Source organism: Grampus griseus, assembly GCF_964374135.1.
Source record: "Grampus griseus genome assembly, chromosome: 8".
In the NCBI taxonomy this organism is placed as follows: domain Eukaryota; kingdom Metazoa; phylum Chordata; class Mammalia; order Artiodactyla; family Delphinidae; genus Grampus; species Grampus griseus.
This window is the reverse complement of record NC_139002.1, coordinates 14,752,101-14,779,759: the sequence shown is the minus strand read 5'-3', so window position 1 is coordinate 14,779,759 and position 27,659 is coordinate 14,752,101. Positions and strand designations below refer to the sequence as shown.

General features: G+C 47.2%; 3 protein-coding genes across 8 annotated transcripts in view; all 3 read left to right on the top strand.

Annotated features, from left to right (window-relative positions):
- Window positions 1–12,765, top strand: part of KMT2A (lysine methyltransferase 2A) — a gene marked incomplete at its 5' end in the record, with an annotated part of 75,933 nt that extends 63,168 nt beyond the window's left edge. For 2 of the 3 annotated variants that reach the window (XM_082659460.1, XM_082659458.1), the window contains 6 exons: window positions 192–266; window positions 5,285–5,459; window positions 5,622–5,729; window positions 6,766–6,849; window positions 7,267–7,396; window positions 7,858–12,765. In XM_082659460.1, the coding sequence (XP_082515586.1) occupies window positions 192–266; window positions 5,285–5,459; window positions 5,622–5,729; window positions 6,766–6,849; window positions 7,267–7,396; window positions 7,858–8,133 (848 nt within the window). In that variant the 3' untranslated portion in view covers window positions 8,134–12,765. Of the gene's footprint in view, window positions 1–191; window positions 267–5,284; window positions 5,464–5,621; window positions 5,730–6,765; window positions 6,850–7,266; window positions 7,397–7,857 lie in introns of all 3 variants that reach the window. The other variant, XM_082659459.1, reaches the window with a different exon arrangement.
- Window positions 12,766–13,336: 571 nt separating this feature from the next.
- On the top strand, window positions 13,337–17,202 carry TTC36 (tetratricopeptide repeat domain 36). The gene is made up of 3 exons (XM_082660014.1): window positions 13,337–13,579; window positions 14,584–14,772; window positions 16,939–17,202. The coding sequence occupies exons 1-3, from the start codon at window positions 13,462–13,464 to the stop codon at window positions 17,199–17,201; spliced, it is 570 nt and encodes a 189-aa protein (XP_082516140.1). The 5' UTR covers window positions 13,337–13,461; the 3' UTR covers window position 17,202.
- Window positions 17,203–17,401: 199 nt separating this feature from the next.
- Window positions 17,402–27,659, top strand: part of TMEM25 (transmembrane protein 25) — a 21,741-nt gene continuing 11,483 nt past the window's right edge. The window contains exons 1-9 of one of the 4 annotated variants that reach the window (XM_082660005.1): window positions 17,492–17,517; window positions 18,040–18,133; window positions 18,401–18,712; window positions 19,171–19,461; window positions 19,668–19,799; window positions 20,093–20,123; window positions 20,279–20,379; window positions 20,522–20,608; window positions 20,750–22,020. In XM_082660005.1, coding sequence (XP_082516131.1) covers window positions 18,064–18,133; window positions 18,401–18,712; window positions 19,171–19,461; window positions 19,668–19,799; window positions 20,093–20,123; window positions 20,279–20,379; window positions 20,522–20,608; window positions 20,750–20,823 — 1,098 coding nt within the window. In that variant the 5' untranslated portion in view covers window positions 17,492–17,517; window positions 18,040–18,063 and the 3' untranslated portion in view covers window positions 20,824–22,020. Of the gene's footprint in view, window positions 17,518–17,941; window positions 18,134–18,400; window positions 18,713–19,170; window positions 19,462–19,667; window positions 19,800–20,092; window positions 20,124–20,278; window positions 20,380–20,521; window positions 20,609–20,749; window positions 22,021–27,659 lie in introns of those variants that run through there. The other 3 variants (XM_082660006.1, XM_082660007.1, XM_082660008.1) reach the window with 3 other exon arrangements.

The following is a 27,659-nucleotide window of genomic DNA, read 5'->3' as shown; positions in this document are numbered from 1 at the left end:
GAACCTCCTCACCACTTCTGTATCCTTTGTAACAGAAAGGAGCACTGTTGGGTGGGGCACCTTCCCAGCTTCTTTCTTATTCACTGAACTGATTTAAACTAAGAAAACAACAAAAAGCTGTTCTAGCAGGGGATCTTTTCACATCATTGGTATTAAGAGATGTTTGACTGAATTATCTTATTTCCTCACAGATGCCTGGAAGTCATTGACAGACAAAGTCCAGGAGGCTCGGTCAAACGCCCGCCTAAAGCAGCTTTCATTTGCAGGTAATGCTGCAGCGGTCATTTTACTCCTGTCTCAGTATCCTCTGGTAACTTGTGGGTCTAAGCTACAGGGTTGATTTCACCAAAAAAAAAAAAAAAAAATCAACCTTTTTTTTAAAAAAAAAATCATTTTTCACAGCTTTACTGAGATATAAACCTTATACTACACAGTTTACCCATTTAAAGCATACAAATCGATGGCTGTTAGTGTACTCACAGAGTTGTGTAAACCATCACTACTGTGTAATTGCAGAACATTTTCCTCATCCCTAAAAGAAGCCCCATACCCACTAGCAGTCATTGCTCAGCCCTAGCCCCTGGCAGCCACTAGTCTATTCTCTGTCTCTCTGGATGTACCTGTTCTGTACATTTCCTACAGAAATGAATCATATAATACGTGGCCTTTTGTGACTGGCTTGTTTCATTTAACATGATGCTTTCAAGATTTCTCTCTACTGTAACGTTGTCTCAGTACTTCATTCGTTTTTTTCTTTTACAGATGAATATTTTTTATTGTGGTAAAATACACATAACATAAAAGTTACTGTCTTAATTATTCTTTTATTTTTTTTAACATCTTTTTTGGAGTATAATTGCTTTACAATGGTGTGTTAGTTTCTGCTGTATAACAAAGTGAATCAGCTATACATATACATACATCCCCATATCTCATCTTAATTATTTTTAAGTATACAGTTCAGAGGTGTTAAATACATCCACCTTGTTGTGCAGCCATCACCACCATCCATCCCCATAATTTTTCATCTTGTAAAACTGAAACTCTGTATCCATTAAACGATGACTCCCCATTCTCCTCTTCCCCCAGCTTCTGGTAACCACCATTATTCTTTCTGTCTTTGTGATTTGTAACTATTTTAAGTACCTCATATAAGTGGAATCATACAGTGTTTGTCGTCTTGTGACTGGCTTAGTACACTCAGCATAATGTCCTCAAGGTGCATCCTTGCTGTAGCATGTTGCAGAACTTACTTCCTTTTTCAGGCTGAATAATATTCCATTGTATGTATGTATCACATTTACTTTATCAGTTGATCCATCTGTGGGCACTTGGCTTGCTTCCAAATTTTTGTTGTTTTTTTTGAATAATTCTGCTGTGAACATGGGTGTACAGAGATCTCTTTAAGACTTTGCTTTCAATTCTTTTGGATATATACCCAGAAGTGGAATTGCTGGATCATATGGTGATGCTATTTTTAATTTTTTGAGAAACCACCATACTGTTTTCTACAGTGGCTGTACCATTTTACGTTCCTACGAATGGTACACAAGAATTCCGATTTCTCCGTATCCTCACCAGTACTTATTGTTTTCTATGCATATCCCTAATGACTTGAGATGTCGAGCGTCTTTCCATGTGCTTATTGGCCATTTATATATCTTCTTTAGAGAAATGTTTATTCAAAGTCCTTTGTTTATATTTTCATCAGGTAGGTTTTTTTTTGTTGTTGAGTTTTATAAGTTCTATGTATTCTGGATATTAATCCCTTATCAGACACATGATTTGCAAATATTTGCTGCTATTCTGTGAGCTGCCTCCATTTTTACTCTGGATAGTGTCTTTTTTGCTTTTTGTTTTTTTTAGATTGGTGAGGGAGATATTTTGGGGGCAGGAAAATATGGTTCATAGGTCCTGCTCTGTCCAATGGTGGCAGTCATTGGGTGAACTATATAATTAAATTTGTACATGGCCTCTCCCAAGAGTCACTCTGAAATGATTACTGATAATATGTGTAAGATTCTGCTCCTGGAGGAAACCAGCATCCCAAGCTCAGTGTTCTCAGTCTCAATTTGAGTAGCTCAGCCCTTTTTGCCAACGGCACAAAGATTGCTTTCATTTATCCATGTCTTTTGCTGCCACATGGAATGGTGGTTAGAAACCATGAACTCTGGAGACAGAAACTGAGTTCAAGTCCCATTTCTGCCCTTTCGCTATCAGTATTATTTCAGGTGCAAGCTAATTTACTTCTTCAAGGCTTAATGTCCTTAAGTGGGAATATTAATGCAACCTTCAAAATTTGTTGTGAGGTTTAATTAAAATAATGAACCTGGGAATTCCCTGGCGGTCCAGTGGTTAGGACTCTTTTCTTACTGCCGAGGGCCCAGGTTCAGTCCCTCATCGGGGAACTAAGATCCCACAAGCCGTGCGGTGCAGCCAAAAATTAAAAAATAAAGTAATGAACCTGACATGATTTATTTAAGTACCCTAATATGCCAAATTAAGATCATTATCCTGACTGAAGGGATTTGAGATAGAATTCAGAGAAATCACTAAATACTAGCTTTTTTAAATAGTATCGATGCACAAAATTTTTTAATCATCATGAAGTCCAATTTGTTTTTTCTTTTGTTACCTGTGCCTTTGATGTCATATCCGAGAAATCATTGCTAAATTCAGTGTCATGAAGATTTTGTCCTATGTTTTCTTCTAAGAGTTTTATAGTTTTAGGTCTTACGTTTAGGTCCTTGACTCATTTTGAGTTAATTTTTGTGTATGGTATTAGGTAAGGGTCCAAGGGTTCTGTGACATTAAAGCTGAGACCTGGGCTCCCCTGGTGGCGCAGTGGTTAAGAATCCGCCTGCCAATGCAGGGGACATGGGTTGAGCCCTGGTCCGGGAAGATCCCACATGCCGCAGAACAACTAAACCCATGCACCACAACTGCTGAGCCTGCGCTCTAGAGCCTGCGAGCCACAACTACTGAGCCCACGTGCCACAACTACTTAGCCTGTGCACTAGAGCCCACGAGCCACAGGTACTGAAGCCCATGTGCCTAGAGCCCATGCTCCGCAACAAGAGAAGCCACCGCAATGAGAAACCCGTGCACCACAACGAAGAGTAGCCCCCGCTCACTGCAACTAGAGAAAGCCCGCGCACAGCAACAAAGACCCAACTCAGCCAAAAATAAATACATAAATTTATTTAAAAAAAAAAAATCGGAGACCTTTCTGTCTTGGGTACCTTCCTGTCTTGTTCACCTTTGTTTTCCCAAGATTCTGTCCGGCACAGTGGAGAGATGGAAAGAATGAGGGAGATATAGTGGGTGCTCAGTAAATACTTGTTGGATGAACAAGTGAATGGCCCACACGAGAATAGATTGTTACCTGTTGTAGTACTTTATACTACACCTTTATCTGGTTGCTTTCACATTGCAAGGTCTGTGTTCATATCTGCCTCACTCTGCCAAGGGCTCCTTGAGAACAGGGGCCGTGTGTAACTCATCTTTCTTTTCCCATTATTGACACAGTGTCCAATCTCATTGTAAGCCCTCCAGTGAAGGTTGAACACTAGAGTTGAACGCTCAGCCTAAACATTAAAATGAATTTTGTGAAAATACACTTAAGTATGTTTTTTAATGGCTTTTTCTACCTAGGAATCCACAGCAATCTGAAACTCCTAGGAAGGAATTCTTAGGGAAAATCAGTGTTGTATAGAAAAAAAAAAATGTTTGCCGTTGTCTTATATGACTTCAAGCTCTTATATTGTCGACTTGTGTTTTATACTTTTATAGGTTGAGTTCTAATCGGAACAACGATTGTGATCATAAGAATGTTGCTTATCTGGAGACTTAACTTTCTGCTTGCCACTAAAACCAAATTATATCCCTTAGAGATTCTTGTAAGTGAAGTGGAAATTAGGCACCTGATAATAACTTTCCCCTCTTTTAAAAAATTATACAAGATGTAGAATTCTAAAATTTGGAGAAGCTAATCACCACAATAACAAATTGGTGGACGGGGTCCCACCTCCTAGAAGTAATTGTTAACATTTAAACACGGATATCCTTCCAGCCATAGCATATGGCTCCAGATTACACTGGGGTTACATCTCTATACATATGCTTTATAACACAAACGGTGTGTCTGTTGGAACTGCATGTGTGATCCTAACACAGTTATGCCTATGAAATAGTATCTTGTCCACAATAGATGCCATTATTATTTTGGTATCTATTAATACCAAAAACAATCATTGTAAGTGATACACTATTTATTTAACTTGCTATTTGCTAGTGTTAAAAAGAGTTATGGCAATTACTACTATGTCCCATCCTTTAAGGAAAGAAGCCAATCATTTTATTTTTTTATTATTATTTTTTTAAATATTTATTTATTTATTTGGTTGCGCCGGGTCTTAGTCACAGCACGTGGGCTCCTTAGTTGCAGCAGGCGGGCTCCTTAGTTGTGGCATGCAAACTTTCAGTTGTGGCATGCATGTTGAATCTAGTTTCCTGACCAGGGATTGAACCTGGGTCCCCTGCATTGGGAACACAGAGTCTTAACCACTGCACCACCAGGGAAGTCCTGAAGCCAATCATTTTAGAAAGCCTTTCACCATCTATGCCAGCAGACTTACATAAATGTCCTTTTTTAAGTAAAAAGAAATAAGAAATGCTCATTAATGGAATAAGACTAAGTGAGTAAAACAAAGTGGCTATTGAGTGTATTTCTCCATAAGCTCACTGTAACAGCACGGAAGAGAGTTCTGTGTTAGGGGTTCACTAACATTCCTTATAAATTTTAGTGAGGTGCCTGTGTGCATGTGAGCTTAGTACTCCATTACCTGTAAACAAAAATGGGATCATAGTTAGAGTTATACAGACCAAGGTTCAAATCCTGTCACAGTAGCTATGTGACCTTGGGTGTGAGCCTAGGTTTACTTACCTTGAGATGAAGCTGGCGCTTCCTGCCTGGTGTGGTCATTATGCCATGAAATGAAATAACACATATAGCATTTCTGTGTACATAGAGAACATAGAAAATAGTCCATAGATTGGTGGCATGCTTTATTCACTTAATCTATTATGAGTGTTTTCCATATTGATGGATCGGTATCCGCATCATTTTAATGGCTATCTAATGTTAATTTCTAGCTTGTCTTTAGTATAATTCACCCTTGAGCAGCCTCTGGCAGAGTGATTCCCTAGCTTAGGCATTTCTGTGGTTGTATGTGGCTTCCTATTGGCTGGGCTCCTCACTACCCTGGTGCCTTTGATCCTGCAGGTGTGAACGGTTTGAGGATGCTGGGGATTCTCCACGATGCAGTTGTGTTCCTGATTGAGCAACTGTCTGGTGCCAAGCACTGTAGGAATTACAAATTCCGTTTCCACAAACCAGAGGAGGCCAATGAGCCTCCACTGAACCCTCATGGCTCGGCCAGGGCTGAAGTCCACCTGAGGCAAGTTCTCTTCCTTTCCATAAGCAGTTTGAGGTCTTGATTTTATGATCTAACGATATAATTATTTTCCCACTTAACCTTTGAGATTTCCAGTGTTAACACTGTCCTTCACTGGTTCTATTAAAGTATTTCTCTAAGTATATTTTCATCTTTTGGCTCCAGGAAGTCAGCATTTGACATGTTTAACTTCCTGGCTTCTAAGCACCGGCAGCCTCCTGAATACAACCCCAATGATGAGGAAGAGGAGGAGGTGCAGCTGAAGTCAGCTCGGTAAGTCTGGAGTGGAGAGCGGTCCTAAGAAACGCTCTCTACGAGTGAAATGCCATTTGCGGCAACATGGAAGGACCTAGAGATTATCCTACTAAGTGAAGTGAGTCAGAGAAAGACAAATACCATATCATATCACTTATATGTGGAATCAAAAATATGATACAAATGAACTTGTTTACAAAACAGACTCACAGACACAGAAAACAAACTTTGGTTACCAAAGGGGAAAGGTGATAGGGATAAATTAGGAGTTTGGGATTAGCAGGTACAAACTACTGTATATAAAATAGGTAAACAACAAGGTGCTACTGTATAGCACAGGGAACCATGTTCAATATCCTGTAATAAACCATGAAGGAAAAGAATGTGAAAAACAATATACGTATAGGGCTATCCCTGGTGGCGCAGTGGTTGAGAGTCGGCCTGCCGATGCTGGGGACACGGGTTCGTGCCCCGGTCCGGGAAGAGCCCACATGCCGCGGAGCGGCTGGGCCCGTGAGCCATGGCCACTGGGCCTGTGCGTCCGGAGGCTGTGCTCCGCAAAGAATATACGTATAACTAAATCACTTTGCTATACACCAGAAACTAACACAACATTGTAAATCAACTATACTTCAATAAAAAATTTAAAAATAAAATAAAAAAAGAAATACTCTTTGCTTCCCTCTGTTGCAGTTTTGCTTAGATCACAATTTCCCAGATAACATTTAAGAAGACTGAAATAGAGTTTGTGTTGAAGTAACAGTAGCTGGCTGGCAAAGAGAGAGGAATGTGTTTTAGAGGAGAAATTCAAATAACTGTAAGATGTATATTTTATTTTCTTTAACTGTAGCGTACTCTGTCAGCTTTGCATGTACCACCACAGACTTCATATATAACGTACTATATTTTAGGCCTAATTTTATAAGGCATTTGTTATGCTTGGGATTGAACACACAGAATAGTGTAGTCATACGTTCTAGGAACCTTTGATCCAAGACTCAAAACTGATGATTTCCTGAAGAGAATTCATTAATAACGAACCGTCTCTCTTTAGGAGGGCAACTAGTATGGATCTGCCAATGCCCATGCGTTTCCGGCACTTAAAAAAGACTTCTAAGGAGGCAGTTGGTGTCTACAGGTATGGCTAAAATTGTAGAAAGAATTATAGAAAACTAATGAAGTTTTCCAAAATCAAAGTGGATCAAATGCTGGAGTGACCTCCCTCATTCAGTAAGTGAGGTTTTTATCGATATTTCTAATCTAACCTGATGTCCTGGGACCCTGCAGCTCCTTGTGTTGAACGAGGAATGTAACACAGTAAGCTTTAAAGTATTGCTGCTTCTGGTGGGCTTTGGAACGGAGAAATCTTTAATCCTGGGCTGTTTGTTAGAGTGATTAATATACTCAAATCAGGTGGGTCCAGATTCTTTCCAAGTCTCTGTCTCTCCTGGGGAACTAATAGACCAGGAGATTTTATTCATTTATTCATGTATTCACACATTTAACCTTATTTGCAAAATCTGCAGCTGATGTCTTTTCCGTCTTTATGTCCTAGGTCTCCCATCCATGGCCGGGGTCTTTTTTGTAAGAGAAACATCGATGCAGGTGAGATGGTGATTGAGTACGCTGGCAATGTCATCCGTTCCATACAGACTGACAAGCGAGAGAAGTACTATGACAGCAAGGTGAGTTCCACACTTTCATTCCCCAGTTCTTTCGTTATAGAAAGGGGCCATCAACTATAAAGATGATCCCTAGATTGCAGAAGAATTAGTATATTCTAATTAGACTTTTTTTTTTTTTTTTTTTTTTTTTTTTTACATTTTAACATCTCTGAATTTGTAGTGGGCCCAGTCCACTCTCGGGATTAGCACACAAAGATACTCTTTGAAGGTTTGTCTGAATGGATCCCAGGATCACAAGCACACAGTTCTCTTGCCTGTGGAGACATTAAGAAACCTCTAGTCTAGTGCCTGTAATCTAGGAATTTGTCATGGAAGCATCCTGAAAGATGGGAGAAATCCAGAAATTTTACCAGAAGAACCTGTTCATCAGTGGCTAAGGTCACATCAGAAAAAGGTTGGGAAATGTTGTCAAGCCTGCGCTGTAATAAATAACAGGTTCTTCTCCGCTCTCCTTCCCGCAGGGCATTGGCTGCTACATGTTCCGGATCGATGACTCCGAGGTGGTAGATGCCACCATGCATGGAAACGCTGCCCGCTTCATCAATCACTCATGTGAGCCTAACTGCTACTCTCGGGTTATTAATATCGATGGGCAGAAGCACATTGTCATCTTTGCCATGCGCAAAATCTACCGAGGGGAGGAACTCACTTACGACTATAAGTTCCCCATTGAGGATGCCAGCAACAAGCTACCCTGCAACTGTGGTGCCAAGAAATGCCGGAAGTTCCTAAACTAAAGCTGCTCTTCTCCCCACTGTTGGAGCACTAGGACCCAGGGCCTCCAAAACAGTGCCGAAGGCCTTTGCCAGCAGCCAGGAGTTCCAGGATTGAGTGGGCACAGTTGAGGGGCCTCCGTGATGGCTGGGCTCCCTTAGGTCCCATATTCACATTATACATGTGATCATAGTCCTGGAGAGAGATGAGGTCTCGAAGAAAAGATCCGCGATCGGCTTTCTGCTGGGGCCCCTCTGATTGTGTGCCGTTAAAAAGCGGGAAACGGGTCCCTAGCAGACTTGCCTGGAAGGAGCCTATAGAGGGTTAGTTATGTTGGGAGATCGGGCCTGAGCACCTCCTCAGAGAGAAGTTGCCATCCTTGCCTTGGCCTTTCCAGAGCACTGTAAGCAAGGGGTCAGGCACAGCCCCAGTGCGGGCGGGGTTGGTTGCCAGCCGGGCCCAGCCTGTAGCCGTGTGTTGAACAAAGACGGTCTGGTGGTTTTCCCTACGATGCTCCCACTTGAGAGTTCCCTTCTGGTTGGGAGACAGGATTTCTTAGCACCTTTGGTGTCAAAGGCTGTCTTGGGGTTGTGCCAGTTCATTACCAGACGTTGAGCCTGTGGGCTGTAAGTGGGAGTGTTACCCCCATGAGCCTTATCTCAGACAGTCACCTTCCTAGACAATAGGAGCGGCTTCCCTCTCATTCCTTCTCTTCACTCCACTTTTCTCGTCCCCCGTTCTGCATCCCACTGCTTTCCCATGCTCTCTGGGTGGTAGGGGAGAGTGACTCCCTGCTCGAGGACACTCCCTGTTGGGCATAGGATGTGCCTACAAAACGTTCCCTGAGCCTGTAAGCACTCCCAGTGGGGAAGTGGACAGGAGCCATTGGCCATAACCAGACAGAATTTGGAGACGTTTTCATAAAACTCCACTGAGGGTTTTAAAGAAATATATGTAGCATGATTTTTTAGAAGAGGAAGATTATTTAAATAGGAGTTGAATCATGCAACAACCAGAGTATCACAACCAGGGTAACCCCTGGGCCCCATTCCTAGGACGTGATAACTTTATTTTCCCCTTGTTAAGACATAGGAAGACTTAATTTTTCAATGGTCAGTGTCCAGTTGAAGGCAGAACACTAATCAGATTTCAAGGCCCAAAACTTGGGGACTAGACCACCTTGTATCGAGGGAACTCTGCCACCTGCACAAAATCTATGGATAAAGTAAATTAAATGACACTACTGCCCTGATTACTCCCTAGGATGTGGTCAAAACAGCATCAAATGTTTCTTCTCTTCCTTTCCCCAAGACAGTGTCCTGAACCTGTTAAATTAAGTCATTGGATTTTACTCTGTTCTGTTTACAGTTTACTATTTAAGGTTTTATAAATGTAAATATATTTTGTATATTTTTCTATGAGAAGCACTTCATAGGGAGAAGCACTTATGACAAGGCTATTTTTTAAACCGCGGTATTACCCTAATTTAAAAGAAGATCGGTTTTTAATAATTTTTTATTTTCATAGGATGAAGTTAGAGAAAATATTCAGCTGAACACACAAAGTCTGGTTTTTCCTGCCCAACTTCCCCCTGGAAGGTGTACTTTTTGTTGTTTAATGTGTAGCTTGTTTGTGCCCTGTTGACATAAACGTTTCCTGGGTTTGCTCTTTGACAATAAATGGCAAAGGAAGGTCCCCCCAACTCCATCGGGCCACTCCCCTCCTTCCCAAATCGAAGCTCCTGAAAAGGCTGCGGTAGGATCTCGACACAGCAGTTTCTTCTCTTCTTTCCTGCCCTGTCTCTCTCCTTTCTGGCACAGCTCAGTGCTGAGAGGTGGGAACCTACACTTCCCTCGTCTTTCCTCCTTCAGAGTTAGCAACCAAGCTGAATGGCAACCTGACATTTTCCATCACCATCTGCCTCATAGGTCACCTCGTTCCCTCTCCCTCTGCCCACCAAGTCCTCATGCCTGCAAAGACCCCCCCGGATCCCCCTGTGCCCTCTTTTGGGGCAGCCCGTTGAAACTGAAGCACAGTCTGACCACTCACGATAAAGCAGATTCTCCTCTGCCTCTGTCAGCTACAAGGTTTCAGAGCAGCGTAGTCCAGTGGAGGGCGAGGCACCTTTTCTCGCCTCGAGAAGCCCATTTCTACGGAAGGAAGTCTAGCGAAGCAATACGACTCAGCCCAGCGCTCTCTGCCCCGGGACTCGTGGCTCTGCTGTGCCTTCCATCCTGGGCTCCCTGTTCTTCCGTGACCTTAATTAAGAACTTTGGTGGCTCTGCTGGAACATTGTCACTGTTTTCACTGTCATGCAAGGAGCCCAGCACTGTGGCCAGGAAGGCAGAGACTCCCTGTCATCGTGGAGAAGTGTCAGCAGGGGGCTGGGGAAAGCGCTCTACCCAGACCTCACCTCCCTTCCTCCTTTTGCCCGTGACAAGATACAGTGGCCCAAGGGGTTCCACTAGTGTCTGGTTTCCTTTATTATTGCACTGTGTGAGGTTTTTTTGTAAATCCTTTTATTCCTATTTTTTTTAAAGAAAAATACCTTAAGCTGCATTTGTTACTGAAATGATTAATGCACTGATGGGTCATGAATTCACCTTGAGAAAGACCCAAAGGCCAGTCGGGGGTGGGGGAAACTCAGCTAAATAGACCTAGTTACTGCCCTGCTAGGCCGTGCTGTACTGTGAGCCCCTCCTCAGCTCTTTCTACCAGTCCCAAACCCTGAGGCCAGGGGAGGAACCCCCAGCTCTCCTTCTCCTGCCAGCTGCAGATGGTTTGCCTTGCCTTTCCACTCCCTGTCAACCGCGGAAATGAGGAATTCCTCTTAGAGCTCAGCCTTGAGTCCATTGCCAAAATTCAGCGTACCTGCCAGCAACTTGGGGAATAAGCTAAGGTTTCCCTACAAGAGGGAAAGAAGGCAAAAAAAAAAAAAAAATGGCATAGCTATCTCCAAAACACCTCCGAGTTTCTTTTGAAAGTGACCAAGGGAATCTCCGCACAAAAGTGCAGACTGAGGAACTGTGGTGGGTCATTCCCAAGAATCCCCTAAGGGGCATCCCGAAGGGAGTAACAGCTGCAAACCTGGTCAGTTCTCAGTGACAGAGCCAGCTCACAGCTTCGCTGCTAGAACCTGTCGTGGCTGCATTTCCTGGTGGCCAGTGACAACTGTGTAACCAGAATAGCTGCATGGCGCTGACCCTTTGGCCGGAACTTGGTCCCTTGGCTCCCTCCATTACCGTCCGCCACCTCCAGCCCGGCCCCTCCTGTTTTTAGACCAATGACAAGAATCAAGGGGGAAGCCCTGGCAGCTACATATACGTTTTCAACCAGACTCCTTTGCCGGGATCCACTCCACCACCCCGCTTGCCTCTGTCAAACCCCCGGCCAATGCCGTGAGCACCATGCAGCTCCCTTGATTTAAGAAAAAAAAAAAAAAAAAAAAAACAACAACAAAAAAACAAAAAAAAAACCTTTTAATGAATGTATCTTTCTAAAGGACTGTCGTTCAATCAAATATCTGCAAATACTAAAGGTCAAAACCTTGTCAGATGTTAAGTTTGATTTGGGATTTTTTAAAATAGAAATCAAGTTGTGGTTTTTTTGGGTTTTTTTTTTTAAAGGAAAAGCGGGTCATTGCAAAGGGCTGGGTGTAATTTTATGTTTCATTTCCTTCATTTTAAAGCAATACAAGGTTATCTAGCAGATGGTTTTGTGCCGAATCATGAATACCAGTCAAGTCTCACACTCTGAAAACTTGCAACTTTTTTGTTTTGGTTTTCAAATAAATATAAATATGATATATATAGGAACTAATATAGTAATGCACCATGTAACAAAGCCTAGTTCAGTCCATGGCTTTTAATTCTCTTAACACTATAGATAAGGATTGTGTTACAGTTGCTAGTAGTGGCAGGAAAATGTCAGTCTGGCGCTCCTCTGATTCCCCCCCCCCCCAATGGAGGGGGACCCATCCTAAGGGGATGGCGGAACAGTCCATTTCTGGGATCAGAGAGAAATGCAGAAATGGTGTCACCTGGATTTTTTCTGCCTGTGAATGTTGCCAGTCAGTACCTGTACTCCTTGTTTCTCTATTTTTGGTTATGAATGTTGGGGTTACCACCTGCATTTAGGGGAAAATTGTGTTCTGTGCTTTCCTGGTATCTTGTTCCGAGGTACTCTAGTTCTGTCTTTCAACCAAGAAAATAGACTTGTGGTGTTTCTTTTATTGAACTTTTAACAGTCTCTTTAGTAAATACAGGTAGTTGAATAATTGTTTCAAAAGCTCAACAGATGACAAGCTTCTTTTCTAGAAATAAGACATTTCTTGACAACTTTATCATGTATAACAGATCTTTCGGTTTTTTTTCCCTTGTGTTCTTCCAAGCTTCTGGTTAGAGAAAAAGAGAAAAATAAAGGAAAAAAAATGTGTCTAAAGTCCATCAGTGTTAACTCCCTGTGACAGGGATGAAGGAAAATACTTTAATAGTTCAAAAAATAATAATGCTGAAAGCTGTCTACGAAAGACTGAATGTAAAAGTAAAAAGTGTACATAGTTGTAAAAAAAAAAAGGAGTTTTTAAACATGTTTATTTTCTATGCACTTTTTTTTATTTAAGTGATAGTTTAATTAATAAACATGTCAAGTTTATTGCTGCACATGGTTGAACTTTCTTTTGGCTTTGGCTGAGGTGGCCTAATGGGAGGGGCGTGGCCCGTGACCTGATTACAAAGTCCCTTCCACAGTCCTTTCTTTTAAGGGGGAATCGTGAAATCATTTCCCACTCTACACTCAGGCCCCACTCTACACTGTCTCTCTTAACCATATTTTCTCCCCTTATTCATCAGTGATGTATGTTCAGGACCTAATGAACTCTGGATATGAGGAAGGGGTCAAGAAGACAAAGGAATAGTTCCTTTACTTTGTACATATCCCCCTTCTTCATCCACGGGTGGTCAAGCGTTGGCTTCTAACGAGTTCCTCCCAATCTATGAATATAATAAAATGAAAGCATTTCAGGGAGAGCCTGGGCAGTACCCTCTCTTTGCTCCACTCCACCTTAAAGCTGAAATGCAATTTATTTACTCTGTTTCTCCCTAGGACTGGGGTGGGGGTCGGGAGGCAGTTGAGAAATGTTTGTAAATATATTCTGTCAAGCCAGGGTCACTATCCCCAGGTTAAAGGGGGCCGAGTTTACACTGCAGCCAAGGAGTGGTCAACACTCCTCATGTGGGCTGGTCCTCAAACGGACCTCCTCCCTCTGGATCAGCTGGGTGGAGGCTCGGCCCTCACCCCTTTTTCCTCCCTCTCACGGGGAGTCACCTTTTTGGATTTTGCAGTTGAGTACCATGGGGACTCCAAATGATCAGGCAGTGTTGCAGGCCATCTTCAACCCCGACACTCCGTTTGGAGACATTGTTGGGTTGGACCTGGGAGAGGAAGCAGAGAAGGAAGAAGGAGATGAAGGTCAGTATTCGACCTTGGAGTATAGCTCTCCACATTGGCTGGTCTGCTGCCTCGCTGGGGTGGCAGAGAGGTAGGTGGTCTTACGAGGGCCCTTGTTCCACGACCCTTGGATGACGATTGCTGATCCTCAGTGCACTGACGGGGGCTTGGCAAGGGTCACTGTGCCCAGAGGAGAAAGCCAGGTTTCTCCTCCACCACCCCCCTCTGAACTTACCTCCCCGCTCAGTTCACCCCATGGTCCAAGCTTAACTGTGCTGATGGGGAGAGGGGCCATGTGAAACGCTCACGTCTTTGTCACTACAGAGTATGTCACCCTCCACAGCAGGGAAGAGAGAAACAGGGCAGGGGGTGGCTCAGCTAAACGTCTCCAACCTAAGCAAGTATTCAGTGTCACACACCTTACAAGCCAAGCCCTGAGCTAATTCTTCCAGAGCGAGTGCGCTCACTGGCTTTTCCACCAGCCCCTAAGGGGGCCTGCTTTCTGCGTCAGGGGTTTTTGATGCCCTTTGTTTCTAAAGGAGTGAAACCTAAGCCTTAATGAAACTTCAGGCTGAAAAGCTGAGAGAAACACTGGAAATGGTTTTCATGACCCGGGTATGTCATGGAGGCCTTCCTGTTGGAAGCAGTGGAGTAGAACAAAACAGAGACAGGCTGAAGAGCCAGAAAGACCTGGGTTCAAATCCAAGCGGTGCAGCTTATGGGCGGTGTGACCTTGAGCAAATCATTTAGCTACAGGCTAAGGAGTTTGGGTTTCATTCTCTTGGCAGTGGGGAGCCAACCAAGGCCCCTTTCCCAGGTCCCTTTGGAACTTTAAGCAGTGCTAGCTCTCTGCCTTGCTGACCTCAGTTCCCCCTGCCCCAAACACTGCATCTGACTCCTGCTGTGACCTACACCCCTGCCCAGTCAGCCTTGGCTCGTGTCCCAGGTTTCCAAAGCCCCAGGTGGCTTTTGCTTCCTGCTTCCAACTGCACACCTGTCCCCTCCTGGCTCCCTCCCTGGCACAGATGGAGTTTTCCCTCGAGCACAGCTGGAGCAGGCCAAGGCCCTGGAGCTGCAAGGGGTGATGGCAGCAGAGGCTGGCGACCTCAGCACAGCCCTGGAGAAGTTTGGCCAAGCCATCAACCTGCTGCCTGAGAGGGCCTCGGCTTACAGCAACCGAGCCCAGGCCCGGCGACTCCAGGGAGACGTGGCAGGTGAGGGGAGAGTCCCTGGAGCCTGTGCAGAGGGGCCGGGGAGGGCACAGACCAGAGGCGGTGTGTCTGTGGGGCTTGGGCATGGGGCGTGGGAAGTCACTAAGCCCCTCTGGAACGTATGCCTCTACCCATAAGAGACATACCGTGGGCTCGGCTAATTTCTTCGCGATATTGTGAGAGTCAGGGGGACTGCATTCCATTTACTTATTGATAAAAATTTAATGAGAGTCTACCATTCTAGCAGTGGGCTAGGTGCGGAGGATTATAGTGCTTATAGCAATTACTGTGTGCCAGGCACTCAGCACTTCACATGTGAGTTGTAGTCATTCGTATCATCCTCACAACAACCCTAAAAGGTACGTGCTATTCTTATCTCCATTTTACAGATGAAGAAACTGAAGCATGGAGGTTAAGTAGCTTCCTACTCACACAGCTGAGAAGCGGCAGAGCTGGGATCTGGTCCAGGTGGCAGGGCTCCAGAGCCTGTGCTCTTAATCCCCACATGATAATGCTTCTCAAGAAGCTCACAGCCTAGAGGGTAGAACAGACACATAAACATAATAGCAGCATAACAAGCTGACAGGGCTCAGCATGGGATCTGTTCCTGAGGGGTGAGTTTTGAAGGATGAGTAGGCGTTAGCTGGACGGAGGGCAGGGAGTGGGAGAAGGCACGGCCTGTAGAGGTCCTGAAGTCGTGGACAGGTACAGGGAATCTGGCTGGAAAAGGGAGTGCCGGAAGAATGGAGCCTCTCCAGAGCCTGGAGAGGTAAACAGGGGCCAGAGAGTGAACAACTGTGAACGTTAGGCCGAGATCGGACTTTGTCTCGAAAACACCGGGAATCACTAACGGGTTTCAACTAAAGGGTAAACCACAGAAGCCTAGTTGGGAACTACTAGACTATCGAGACCCGTGGTGGTAGAGGTGTTCCTGGGGCCAGGAATGCCAGGCTGAGGAGTTTGCACTCCATTCTGGGAATATTGGGGGACTCTGAGGGCCTTTCCCAGGCTTGTCTGCCACTTGGCTTTGGCAGAGCAGGGCCATAAAGGCTGCTGGGACAGCCTGCAGACCAAAACCCCAGACAGCATCAGAGGGGATTCTGCCTGGAGAAGGCCTTCAATTCCTCCTGACCAGCTCCTCTGAGGGAAACCAAGGAATGCTGTGATTAGAAAGCTTCTCAACCGACCAGTCAGGATGGGGAGCAGAGCCTCTGCTGGGTTCCGGGGACCAGAACACACAGAGAGAGAGCAGGGAAGATCAGCCTCGCTGAGGATGCTGCTGGCGCTCCCCCAGCGCCCTGCCCTGACAGGCGCTATAGACTAGAGAACTTGAGTGAATTGAAGCAGAGCCCAGAAGAAATGCAGCTCGGTACCCTCCAGCGGATACCAGCTGGCTGCCTGAGGTTGAGTTCACAGCTCTGATGCCTAATAAGCCAAGTATTTATGAGGATGATAAAAACAAAAATGCTGCAGGCCAGCTCTGGCTCCAAGACCTCTTTCAAAGAAAATTAGATACAAAATAATGAAGACCATGGAAATAAAGAATGAGAAGAGGCAGTCAGTAGAGAACACAGGTGAGAGAAGCGGTTTTAAGGCATCAATGGAAAAGAGGAGAGAAATGTCTTCAAAAGTTAGAGAGGGACTTCCTTGGGGGTCCAGTGGTTAAGAATCTGCGCTTTCACTGCAGGGTCACAGGTTCAATCCCTGGTCGGCGAATTAAGATTCCGCATGCCCCGCGGTGCGGCCAAAAAAAAGGACTTTATTGTATAAGACATGGTTGTCAGTTAATTCTAATGTTTTTGGACTCTGGGATTCGGAGTCAGTCACCTGGCACATGGTAGATGGTTAATAACGTATGCGCGCCTGGCAACAGGGCCAGATTCATAACATAGTGACCCTCCGTCCGTGTTTTGATGTATCAGATGGTGGAAAATAACACGGACAAGGTGAGACCTGGACTTCAGTCCCAGCTCTGCCACTAACTGCTGTGCAGCCCAGGCCGAGTCTTGCCAACTCTTCCAGTCTTCATCTGCGTAAAGGGAATAACAATACCGATCTCTAGGGTCAAGTCTAGGCGGGATGTAAACGGCCGAACCCCAGAGCCTCCACTCGGGGCCGGATCGCTTGCTGGCCGCGGCCCTGACCCCCGCCCGTCCGTCGGTCCCGCAGGTGCCCTGGAGGACCTGGAGCGCGCGCTGGCGCTGAGCGGCGGCCGGGGTCGCGCCGCCCGCCAGAGCTTCGTGCAGCGCGGGCTCGTGGCGCGACTGCAGGGCCGGGACGACGACGCCCGCGGGGACTTCGAGCGGGCGGCGCGGCTGGGCAGCCCGTTCGCTCGGCGCCAGCTGGTGCTGCTCAACCCGTATGCGGCGCTGTGCAACCGCATGCTGGCCGACATGATGGGGCAGCTGCGCGGGCCCCGCGACCGGCGCTGAGCCGCCGGCGGGCGGGCGTGAGGGAAGGGGGGGCGCCCGCAACCAATAAACCTGCCGGCTCTCCCAGCCACCGCCTGTGACTGCATCCTCCGCCGTCCCCGCAGGGAAGGGCGCTCAAGTATCCCCCGCGCGGGAGGCTGTCTGCGAGGCCCGGGACGTGGCCCCGGAGCCGCCGCCCTGGGGGAGGGGGGGGGGTCCTTCGGGCCGAGGTCGGGCATCGATTGGCCCTGCCTGGCGCAGCCCGAGCCCCTGCGGATGACTGCAGTGCTCATCAGACCTGAGCAGTCGCTCCGGCTGCTCTCGGGGATTGAGCCAGGTGAGCCGCACCGGAAGGCGGGGCGAGGCGGGGGCGGGCATGCTTCGCGACCCCCGCGTCCCGGATCCTCTTCTCTTCGGCCCAAATCCGGAGGAGGGGAGAAGGGGCGTAGGTGGATGAGGGAAGCGGGCAGGAGAGAGCCGGGGTCGGGAGAAGGACGGTCCCTTTGGGTGAGGGGCACGTGTACCCGAATGTTTACGCGCGCGCGCGCGCGTGTGTTTCTGGGCCGGGTGCGGGCTGCATGGTTGCAGGTTGCTTCTGTGTACCTGCGAGCGTGTGCCTGTTTGTCCCGTGGAGTCAGCGCTCAGTTCTGTGCCCGCAAGGTGTACAGGTACGTGCTGGCTGGTTTGGACCTTTGGGCTCGACCATTTGCGTCCTTGCCTTCACTACTGTGGATCATTCTACATTTGTGTTTCCGCGCATGGTTTATTTTTGTTTCTGGAGAGTAAATTCCTGGAGCAGTTATTAAGCTTGTCTGCTCTCACCTGGCTAACATCGAGGCCTGCCCCCTTCTCTCGGCAGCCTGGGGCCCATGCCGGGGCCACCATGGCGCTGCCTCCAGGGCCAGCTACCCTCCCGCACACACTTCTGCTCCTGCCGGCCCTTCTGAGCTCAGGTACACCCCTGTTCATCCCTTGGCCATGCATTTGTGCGGTCAAGTCCCCCTCTGTCCCCTCCTTGCCTGCACCTTCAGTTTGGGTACCCATTCCAGGCACCAGAGTTGGGTTCCCTTCATCCACCTCCCCAAGGTCCAGCCGTCCCTGGTTAGAGAACCCAGGTGCTCTGTCTCTTGGCCTGCTGCCCTTCTGTAACTGGACCTCATCCCGGCCACAGAACAGTACTAAGCCTCCACCAGCTCTCCACAGAATCCCCTGTGTTCCAGGTTGGGGGGAGTTGGCGCCACAAATTGATGGTCATACCTGGGCAGAGCGGGCACTTCGAGAGAATGAACGCCACGCCTTCACCTGCTGGGTGGCAGGGGGGCCTGGCACCCCCCGATTGGCCTGGTACCTGGATGGACAGCTACAGAAGACCAGCACCTCAAGACTGCTGAGCGTGGGCAGGGAGGCCTTCTCTGGAGGCACCAGCACTTTCACTGTCACTGCCCAGCGGGCCCAGCATGAGCTCAACTGCTCCCTGCAAGACCCAGACAGTGGCCGGTCAGCCAACGCCTCCGTCCTCCTCAATGTGCAATGTGAGTGCTCCTCAGGTGGACAGAGACAGAGGTTCTCTGCCCAGGGACCCCCAGCAGCCACCAGGCAAGTGGTCTGGTAGGACATTTAAAAAACACTTAAGCACTCTGCAAATATTAACTCACTTTATCCTCACAAAAATCCTATGAGGTAATTACTATTGTTGTCCCTATTTTACAAACGACAAAACTGAAGCACAGAGAGGTTAAGCAATCTGCCTAGGGTCACACAGCTGGTAAGCAGCAGAGCCAGGATTCAAATCTTGACATTTTGGTTCTAGTCTTTATACTCTTAATCTTCGTTTGTACGAAATGCTGCCTCTCTGGCAGACCCAGCCATCCTGTTTCCCAGTGCCCCCTAAGGAGAGGTCCAGACCCCTGGCTCCCTTCTGGGTTTGGGAAGAAAGGGAAGGCGTGCAAGGGGCTGTGGTGGGAACATACTTCTCTCTGCTTTGCACCAGTTAAGCCGGAGATTGCCCAGGTTGGGGCTAAGTACCAGGAAGCTCAAGGCCCGGGCCTCCTGGTCGTCCTTTTTGCCCTGGTGCGTGCGAACCCGCCTGCCAACGTGACCTGGATCGACGAGGATGGGCCGGTGACTGTCAACACCTCTGACTTCCTGGTGCTGGATGCCCAGAACTACCCCTGGCTCACCAAACACACCGTGCAACTGCAGCTCCGCAGCCTGCCACAGAACCTGTCCGTGGTGGCCACCAACGACGTGGGTGTCACCAGCGCCTCGCTTCCGGCCCCAGGTGAGCACTGCCAGCCACGGGCCCAGCAAAGCCTCGGATGGGTGTGGGATCGTGGTGCAGAAACAGGAAGGCTTGTTGCCTTTTGGGCGAGTCTGGTGAAAGCTGTCCCTGGCCACCTGGGGCAAGGAGGACAGAGTAGTGACCTGTGGCATCTCAGAGTTGGGGGGCCCTGCCCGTGTGGAACCTAACCAGAGAATGACCTGCAGGGCTCCTGGCCACCCGGGTGGAAGTGCCACTGCTGGGGATCGTTGTGGCCGGAGGGCTTGCCTTGGGCACCCTGGTGGGGTTCAGCACCTTGGTGGCCTGTCTGGTCTGCAGGAAAGCGAAGAAGACCAAAGGTAGGGCCAAAGCAGGGCGGGGGCAGAGGGTGGCTGGGGAAGGGGAGGCGAGGTCAGGGGGTGGGCAGCAAGGCCATGGGCAGAACGTCTCTGACAAGTGGTAGGACAGGTCTTCCTGGGCATGGCCATGATTTAGACCACGTGCATCCCAGGTAGCAGGGCCAGGCACTGGGAAGCCAGTCTGGGCATCTGAGAGACCCCTTGCCTGAGGGTTCTGGGCCTGAAGAGAGCAGGGGGCAGAGCCCAGAGCAGGTGGGCACACTGAGACACTGCTGTGGTTTCTTTCTCCTCAGGCCCCTCCCGGCGCCCATCCCTGATCTCTAGGTAACTCTCCCTGGGGCTGTGTGGATGGGCCAAATGGAGAGGCAGCATGGGGACAGGGGGGATCCTGGGCTTTCTGGTAGTTCGGGAACGGGCCGCAAGCAGGAGTCTGTGCCCGCTGGTGCCAGGGCCCATCCAAGCCTTTTTCTGCCCTGTAGTGACTCCAACAACCTGAAACTCAACAACGTGCGCCTGCCGCGGGAGAACATGTCCCTCCCGTCCCACCTGCAGCTCAACGACCTCACTCCGGACTCCAGAGGTACGTCCAGGACCCTCTGTTGGCCCCAGCTTTATCTGTGGAGGTGCTTCTGAGAAAAAGAGAGACCCTGGGCCTTAGGAGGGTCTAGACCCTGCTGGGCACACACCTCATCCCGGGCACCATCCCCTTTGTCACCCCACAGGGAAACCAGCGGACCAGCAGATGGCTCAGGACAACAGCCAGCCAGAGCTTCTGGATCCGGAGCCCGGCGGCCTCCTCACCAGCCGAGGTATGGGAAAGGGGCCTGCTGCCCGGCTCCCCGGCCCTTTTGCTTGTGCCAAAGGCCTCTGAATCCCCAAGGGGCAGAGAGTGGTCTCCCAACTTCCAAGGAATGAGGGTGACTGAGTCTCCTGGGATCTCTGACCTGCAGGTTTCATCCGTCTCCCAATGCTGGGCTACATTTATCGGGTGTCCAGTGTGAGCAGTGATGAGATCTGGCTCTGAGCTGAGGCCAAGACAAAGGGTGCATTCTTGGCCCCTGGGCACCCTCCCGGTCCTCCTCCAAGGCCTGGCCACATTGCCAATGGGAAGAGGCCATGCCACTGCCACTTTTGCTTGTCCTCTGGGTCACTGGTATCCTTGGCAAGGCTGCCAGGTGGACCTAAGCCCTTGTTCCAACTCTGGTTGAGGGCCTGCATGATTGCCTGTGCCCAGGCGGATGGGGCTGTCTGTCCAGGTGTGCCTGGAGGTCATCCAGCATCTAAGCTTGGCATGGCATGATCCTGTCGGCTTGGGGCAGCTCTGCCCCACACCGGTGCTCCTCAGCACCGTGTACAGCAGGCATGGGGCAAGCCTGGTTGGGAGGGCCCTGCACGTCCTGGATCTCCTTCCCATGCTATGCAGCTTTGTTCCCTCAGGGAAAATTTAGGACCCTGCTAGCTGTAGAGAACCAACCTGCCCTTTCCACAGGAACTCACCTCTGGCCCAGCAGCGCTGGCCAAGCACAAACCAGTACCCTTTGCTGCATACCTCTCTGCCCCAGCCCCCTCTTGGGCATCACAGGTTATACATTGGACCTTCTCCACTTCTTCACTTGGCACTAGACTTCCCCTCTGGCCTGGGCCCTGGTGGTGCCAGCGCCTGGTGTTAGCACAAGAAAGGGGAAGAATGGGAGGTGAGAAGTCTGGTGCGTCCAGGCCTGCATGTAGCTATGCCTTGTTTTCTTACAGTGTTAGCACTTTAAGCACATCTTCCAGGGAGGGGGTGAGCAAGGGCCCCAGGGCCCTGTCTGGGGCTTCCCCAAGTCTGGCCTTTTTATGGTTCACTGTGAGTGCCCTGAGCCCTCGAGGTTGACGGGTTCCTGCTCAAAGTATCCACCCTGCTATGGGACCCCAGCCCTGACTACCCCATCAGCAGGAAGCTGTTCTTCCTGTCCCATCCTCTGTTCTTTAGGGGATGGCCATAGTGGCACATAACTTGACAGTGCTGGAAACCTTAGGGGAACATGGAAAAAGCAGGGAGATCACATATCCCAAAACGACCCAAGAACACTTTTGAAAAGCAACGTGGAAAAGATTGCAGATTAACAGAGTGCAAAGTGTATTTTTCCCTTCTTGATATCTTGTTTTGTAATTTTTCTCACGTTACTGCCGAGGACAGTGCTGAGCACGTGGTAGATTGTCAATAAACTTGACTGAGTGAATGCTGTATATCTGTTTCATTCCCTCAAATATGTTTTTTTTTTAAACTGAAGTATAATTGATTTACAAAGGTGTGTTAGTTTCAGGTGTACAGCAGCGTGATTCACACACACACACACACACACACACATATTCTTTTTCAGATTCTTTTCCATTATAGGTTATTACAAAATATTGACTATAGTTCCCTGTGCTATACAGCAGGTCCTTGTTGTTTATCTGTTTTATATATAGCAGTGTGATATTCTACTCTTAAGTCTTTTAAATCTGGAAAAATTAAAAGACACAAAAAGAATTTATAGTGCATCGAGGTAAACATTTTTTAACACCATGTGGTCTGTTCTAATTGAAAGAATTACTACTTATCGCTATATACAGCAGTGTGTATCTTTTTTTTTTTTTTTTTTTGCGGTATGCGGGCCTCTCACTGTTGTGGCCTCTCCCGCCGCAGAGCACAGGCTCCGGAAGTGCAGGCTCAACGGCTACGGCCCACGGGCCCAGCCGCTCCATGGCATGCGGGATCCTCCCGGACCGGGGCACGAACCCGCGTCCCCTGCATCGGCAGGCGGACTCCCAGCCACTGCGCCACCAGGGAAGCCCAGTGTGTATCTTTTAATCCCCAACTCCTAATTCTATTTTATGGATGAGAAATACTCCACTGTGTGTGTGTGTGTGTGTGTGTATCATCCTCTTTATCCATTCATCTGTTGATGGACACTTAGGTTACTTTCAAGTCTTGGCTATTGTAAATTGTGCTGCTATAAACACTGGGGTGCATGTAACTTTTAGAATTAGAGTTTTTGTCTTTTCCGGATATGTGCCCAGGAGTGGGACTGCTGGATCATACAGTAGCTCTCTTTTTAGTTTTTTGAGGAACCTCCATACTGTATTCCATAGTGGCTGCACCAATTTACATTCCTACCAACAGTCTAGGAGGGTTCCTTTTTCTCTATACCCTCTCCAGCATGCTGAAGTGTTTAAGGGTGAAGTGTACTGATGTCTGCAACTTACTTGAAATGTATCAAAAAGTAAGATAGACTGACGAATGGATAGGGAGGTATGGACGTGTGATAAAGCAAAATGTTAATTGTAGGATTTAGTTGGTGAGTATTTAGAATTCACTGTACAATTCTTCCAAAGTTCTTTTATTTAACAGTTTTCATAATAAAATATCGGGGGGGGGATCCCTGATCTGGTTACTTCTCTGATATTTCTGAAATCTTTTTGATCTAAGGATCATGGAATTTTCAAGCATTACTAATACCCTTAACATGACAGTTCAATCTTTCCTGGGAAAGAAGACCAATTTTTATTTTTTATTTTTGGCTGCACCGCACAGCTTGCGGGATCTTAGTTCCCCAACCAGGGATTGAACCCGGGCCCTCGGCAGTGAAAGCGTGGCGTCCTAACCACTGGACCGCCAGGGAATTCCCCAATTTTTATATACTTTACTCACCTAATCTTTAATCTTTATTCTCCAATAATAGGCAGGTCACTAGTTACCTTGAGCTGGAACATACAGCAGTCCAACATTTTGGGCAGGCACAGCTCAGGCTGCATTTTCCCACCTGGACTATGTTTTACTGAATTTCTCCAGACACAATAGACTATTTAATCAAGACTTGTAAAAATTAATGTTCAACTTTGTGCACTGCTGTTGGGAATGTACATGGTGCAGCCACTATGGAAGCTAGTATGGCAGTTCCTCAAAAAGTTAAATATAGGGCTTCCCTGGTGGCGCAGTGGTTGAGAGTCCGCCTGCCGATGCAGGGGACGCGGGTTCGTGCCCCGGCCCGGGAAGATCCCACATGCCGCGGAGCGGCTGGGCCTGTGAGCCATGGCCGCTGAGCCTGCGCGTCCGGAGCCTGCGCTCCGCAACGGGAGAGGCCACACAGTGAGAGGCCCGCGTACCGCCAAAAAAAAAAAAAAAAAGTTAAATATAGAATTACCCTATAGATCCAGCAATTCCACTTCTAGGTTTATTCCCCAAAGAACTGAAAGCAGGGACTCTAACAGTTATTTGTACACCAATATTAACAGCAGCGTTATTTGCAGCAGCCAAAAGGTGGAAATGCAAATGTCCATTAACAGATGAATGGATAAAGGAAATGTGGTATATACACACGATGGAATGTTATTCAGCTTTTTAAAAAGGAAGGCCATTCTGACACATGCTGCAACATGGATGAACCTTGAAAACATTATGCTACGTGCAGTAAGCCAGATACAAAAGTTGTGTATGATTCAACTTATGTGGTACCTGGACTAGGCAAATCCATAGAGACAGAAAATAGAAGTTACTGGGGACTGAGGGAGGGAAAGGAAGGAATCGTTGTTTAATGGGTCCAGAGTTTCAGTTGGCGATAATGAAAAAGTTCATAAGCTGGACAGTGGTGATGGTTGCCCAACAATGCGAATGCCCTTGGATTGTACACTTAAAAATAGTTAAAATGGTAAATTTCATGTTTTGTGTATTTTACTTTGATTTTTAAAAAAATTTTGATTACTGATTCAATCTTCTAATTATAGGTCTTACAAATTTTCTTTTTCAGTATTGGTAAGTTTTGTGTTTCTAGGAATTTGTCCATTTCATCTAGGCTATCCAGTTTGTTGGCATACAACTGTTCATAGTACCCTCTGCTCTTTTTTACTTCTGTAGGATTGGTAGTAATGTCCCCACTTCCATTTCTGGTTGGAGTTATTTGAGTCTCTTTCTTAGACAATTGGCTAAAGCCTTTTCAATTCTGTTAATCTTTTTGAAGAACCAACTTTTGGTTCTGTTGATTTTCTCTATTGTTTTTCTATTCTCTATTTCATTTATCTCTGCTCTAATCTTTATCATTTGCTTCCTTCTGCTAGCTTTTTTTTTTTTTTTGGCTGCGCCATGTGGCAAGTAGGATCTTAGTTCCCTGACCAGGGATCGAACCCACGCCCCCTGCGTTGGAAGCGTGGAGTCTTAACCACTGGACTGCTAGGGAAGTCCCCCTTCCGCTAGCTTTGAGTTTAGTTTGTTCTTTTTCTAGTTCCTCAGGTTGCAAAGTCAGATTGCTTATTTGAGATCTTCCTTCTTTTTTAATGTAAGCAATTACAGCTATAAATTGCCTCTGAGCACTGCTTTTGCTGTAGCCCATTAGTTTTGGAATGCTGTATTTTTGTTTTCATTTATCTCTAAGTATTTTCTAATTTTCCTTGTGATTTCTTCTTTGCCCCATTGGTTGAGAGTATTGTTTAATTTACACAAAATTTTTCAGTTCTCCTTATTGTTTTCTAACTTCATTCCATTGTGGTCTGAGAAATTACTTTGTTTGTTATTTACCTTTTTATTTTTTTTTATTTATTTATTTTAAAATAAATGTATGTGTTTTTTTGTGTTTTTTTTTGCGGTATGCGGGCCTCTCACTGTTGTGGCCTCTCCCGTTGCGGAGCACAGGCTCCGGACGCGCAGGCTCAGCAGCCATCGCTCACGGGCCCAGCCGCTCCGCGGCATGTGGGATCTTCCTGGACCGGGGCACGAACCCGCGTCCCCTGCAACGGCAGGCGGACTCTCAACCACTGTGCCACCAGGGAAGCCCATGTATGTGTTTATTTTAAAATAAATGTAGGTATGTATTTATTTTTGGCTGCGTTGGGTCTTCATTGCTGCGCGTGGGCTTTCTCTAGTTGCGGTGAGCGGGGGCTACTCTTCGTTGTGGTGTGCAGGCTTCTCATTGCTGTGGCTTCTCGTTGTGGAGCACGGGCTTTAGGCACGTGGGCTTCAGTAGTTGTGGCACATGGGCTCAGTAGTTGTGGCTTGCAGGCTATAGAGCTCAGGCTCAGTAGTTGTGGTGCACGGCCTTTGTTGCTCCACGGCATGTGGGATCTTCCTGGCCCAGGGCTTGAACCCAGGTCCCCTGCATTGGCAGGCAAATTCTTAACCACTGCGCCACCAGGGAAGTCCCACACATTTTTCATTTTCACCAAGAATTTTATTGAACAATGTATTCACTAACCGAATGAACTTTTTGGCCAGCCCAATATTTCATGGATATGGAATCTTCTCATCTCTGACAGTGGTTCTCAAATTTGTCTGCATATTGAACTAATCTGAGGAAGTTAAAAAATATGGATTCTTGTATCCTACCTCCAGAGATTGTGATTTCATTAGTCTGGTGTGTTGTCTGGGAGAGGAAACTTATCTTTAAAATATCTCCAGGGCTTCACTGGTGGTGCAGTGGTTGAGAGTCCACCTGCCGATGCAGGGGACACGGGTTTGTGCCCCGGTCTGGGAGGATCCCACGTGCCGCGGAACAGCTGGGCCCATGGGCCATGGCCGCTGAGCCTGCGCGTCCAGAGCCTGTGCTCTGCAACGGGAGAGGCCGCAACAGTGAGAGGCCTGCGTACCGCAAAAAAAAAAAAATCTCCAGTTGGGACTTCCCTGGTGGTCCAGTGTCTAAAACTCTGCACTCCCAATTCCGGGGGCCTGGGTTCGATCCCTGGTCAGGGAACTAGATCCCACATGCCGCAACTAAGAGTTCACATGCCGCAACTAAAGATCCCACGTGCCGCAACTAAGACCCAGTGCACCAAATAAATATTAATAATAATAATATATATATATATCCAGTTGATTCTAACATGCAACCAAACTTGAGAACTACTGCTCTATGAATATTATAGTTAAAAAAATTTTTTTCATATCTTGCCTGCTTTGCTTCTCTGATATCCTTTGTACTGTTTTTGTCTTTTTCTGGCTTTCTTCAAATGCCTGGTGACGGTACATTCACATTTAAGAATGAGAGTTGCAAGCATGCCTGCGCACACATACACACACACACATGCACAAGAATGAGATACCCGCAAGCTGAATGGAAGTTGATGGTAGGTAGGGGGGACCAAGTAAGTCCATAAGCTTGAAGACTCTCTGTCAATATCTTTAGTAGGTCTTTTCTCTTTGGCTGATCAGTTTCCCAAGGGAGGACTCCTCCGATATTGTGCTTTGGAGGGATAAGCCAGAAGAGGGCTGAGGGTCTCATTGCTCATTCCTCTATTTTGTCCTCTTATTTTAAATATGGCCCCTTATTCCTGTCCTCAGAATTGCTTGGTGTTCTCATGTCCAGAGGCGCCTTGGTTTAAAGGGGACTATCTTCTGCCAGGGTAAGGAGGTGGGCAGCACAGATAGGGAAGGTTCTGGGGATCCCATCTTTCTACAAACCTTCAGCCAATCCTCCTGTCTGCAGCCCCTCCCTGCACACATGCCATCAGAAATATCTGACATTTTCGATTCCTGATCCTTTCCAGGACTCTGCAGTGTCAAATGGCTTACTTCTTATTGGTTTCTCTGTCCCTCTCCTCTACTGGAAATCAAGTATCAGGTTTTTTCCCCTCCCCCTGCCCACTAAATCTGTTACCACTTGTCCATCTTTCAAAATTGTATTGCTCTCTGGTCTATAGTCATTTTCTTTCCTATTATCTGTCCTTGCTGGTTTATACCTTTAAAAAAAAATTCCTATACTGTCATTTTAGGAAGGTTAAAGGAGGGAATGCAAATGTAAATACTTGTGTTCAAGTTTTATTTATTTAGAAATGTAGAGAGCCTGGGATAGCAGAAGGGAGGGACACTTCAAGCCAGGAAAATAGACTGCATAAAGGTTTAGTTAGAAG

Bases quoted from the DNA above. Each gene is read 5' to 3' on its own strand.
- TTC36 (XM_082660014.1), top strand. From the start codon at position 13,462: ATGGGGACTCCAAATGATCAGGCAGTGTTGCAGGCCATCTTCAACCCC. The intron at 13,580-14,583 runs GTCAGTATTCGA...TCCCTGGCACAG, and splicing joins GAAGGAAGAAGGAGATGAAG to ATGGAGTTTTCCCTCGAGCA. The intron at 14,773-16,938 runs GTGAGGGGAGAG...TCGGTCCCGCAG, and splicing joins ACTCCAGGGAGACGTGGCAG to GTGCCCTGGAGGACCTGGAG.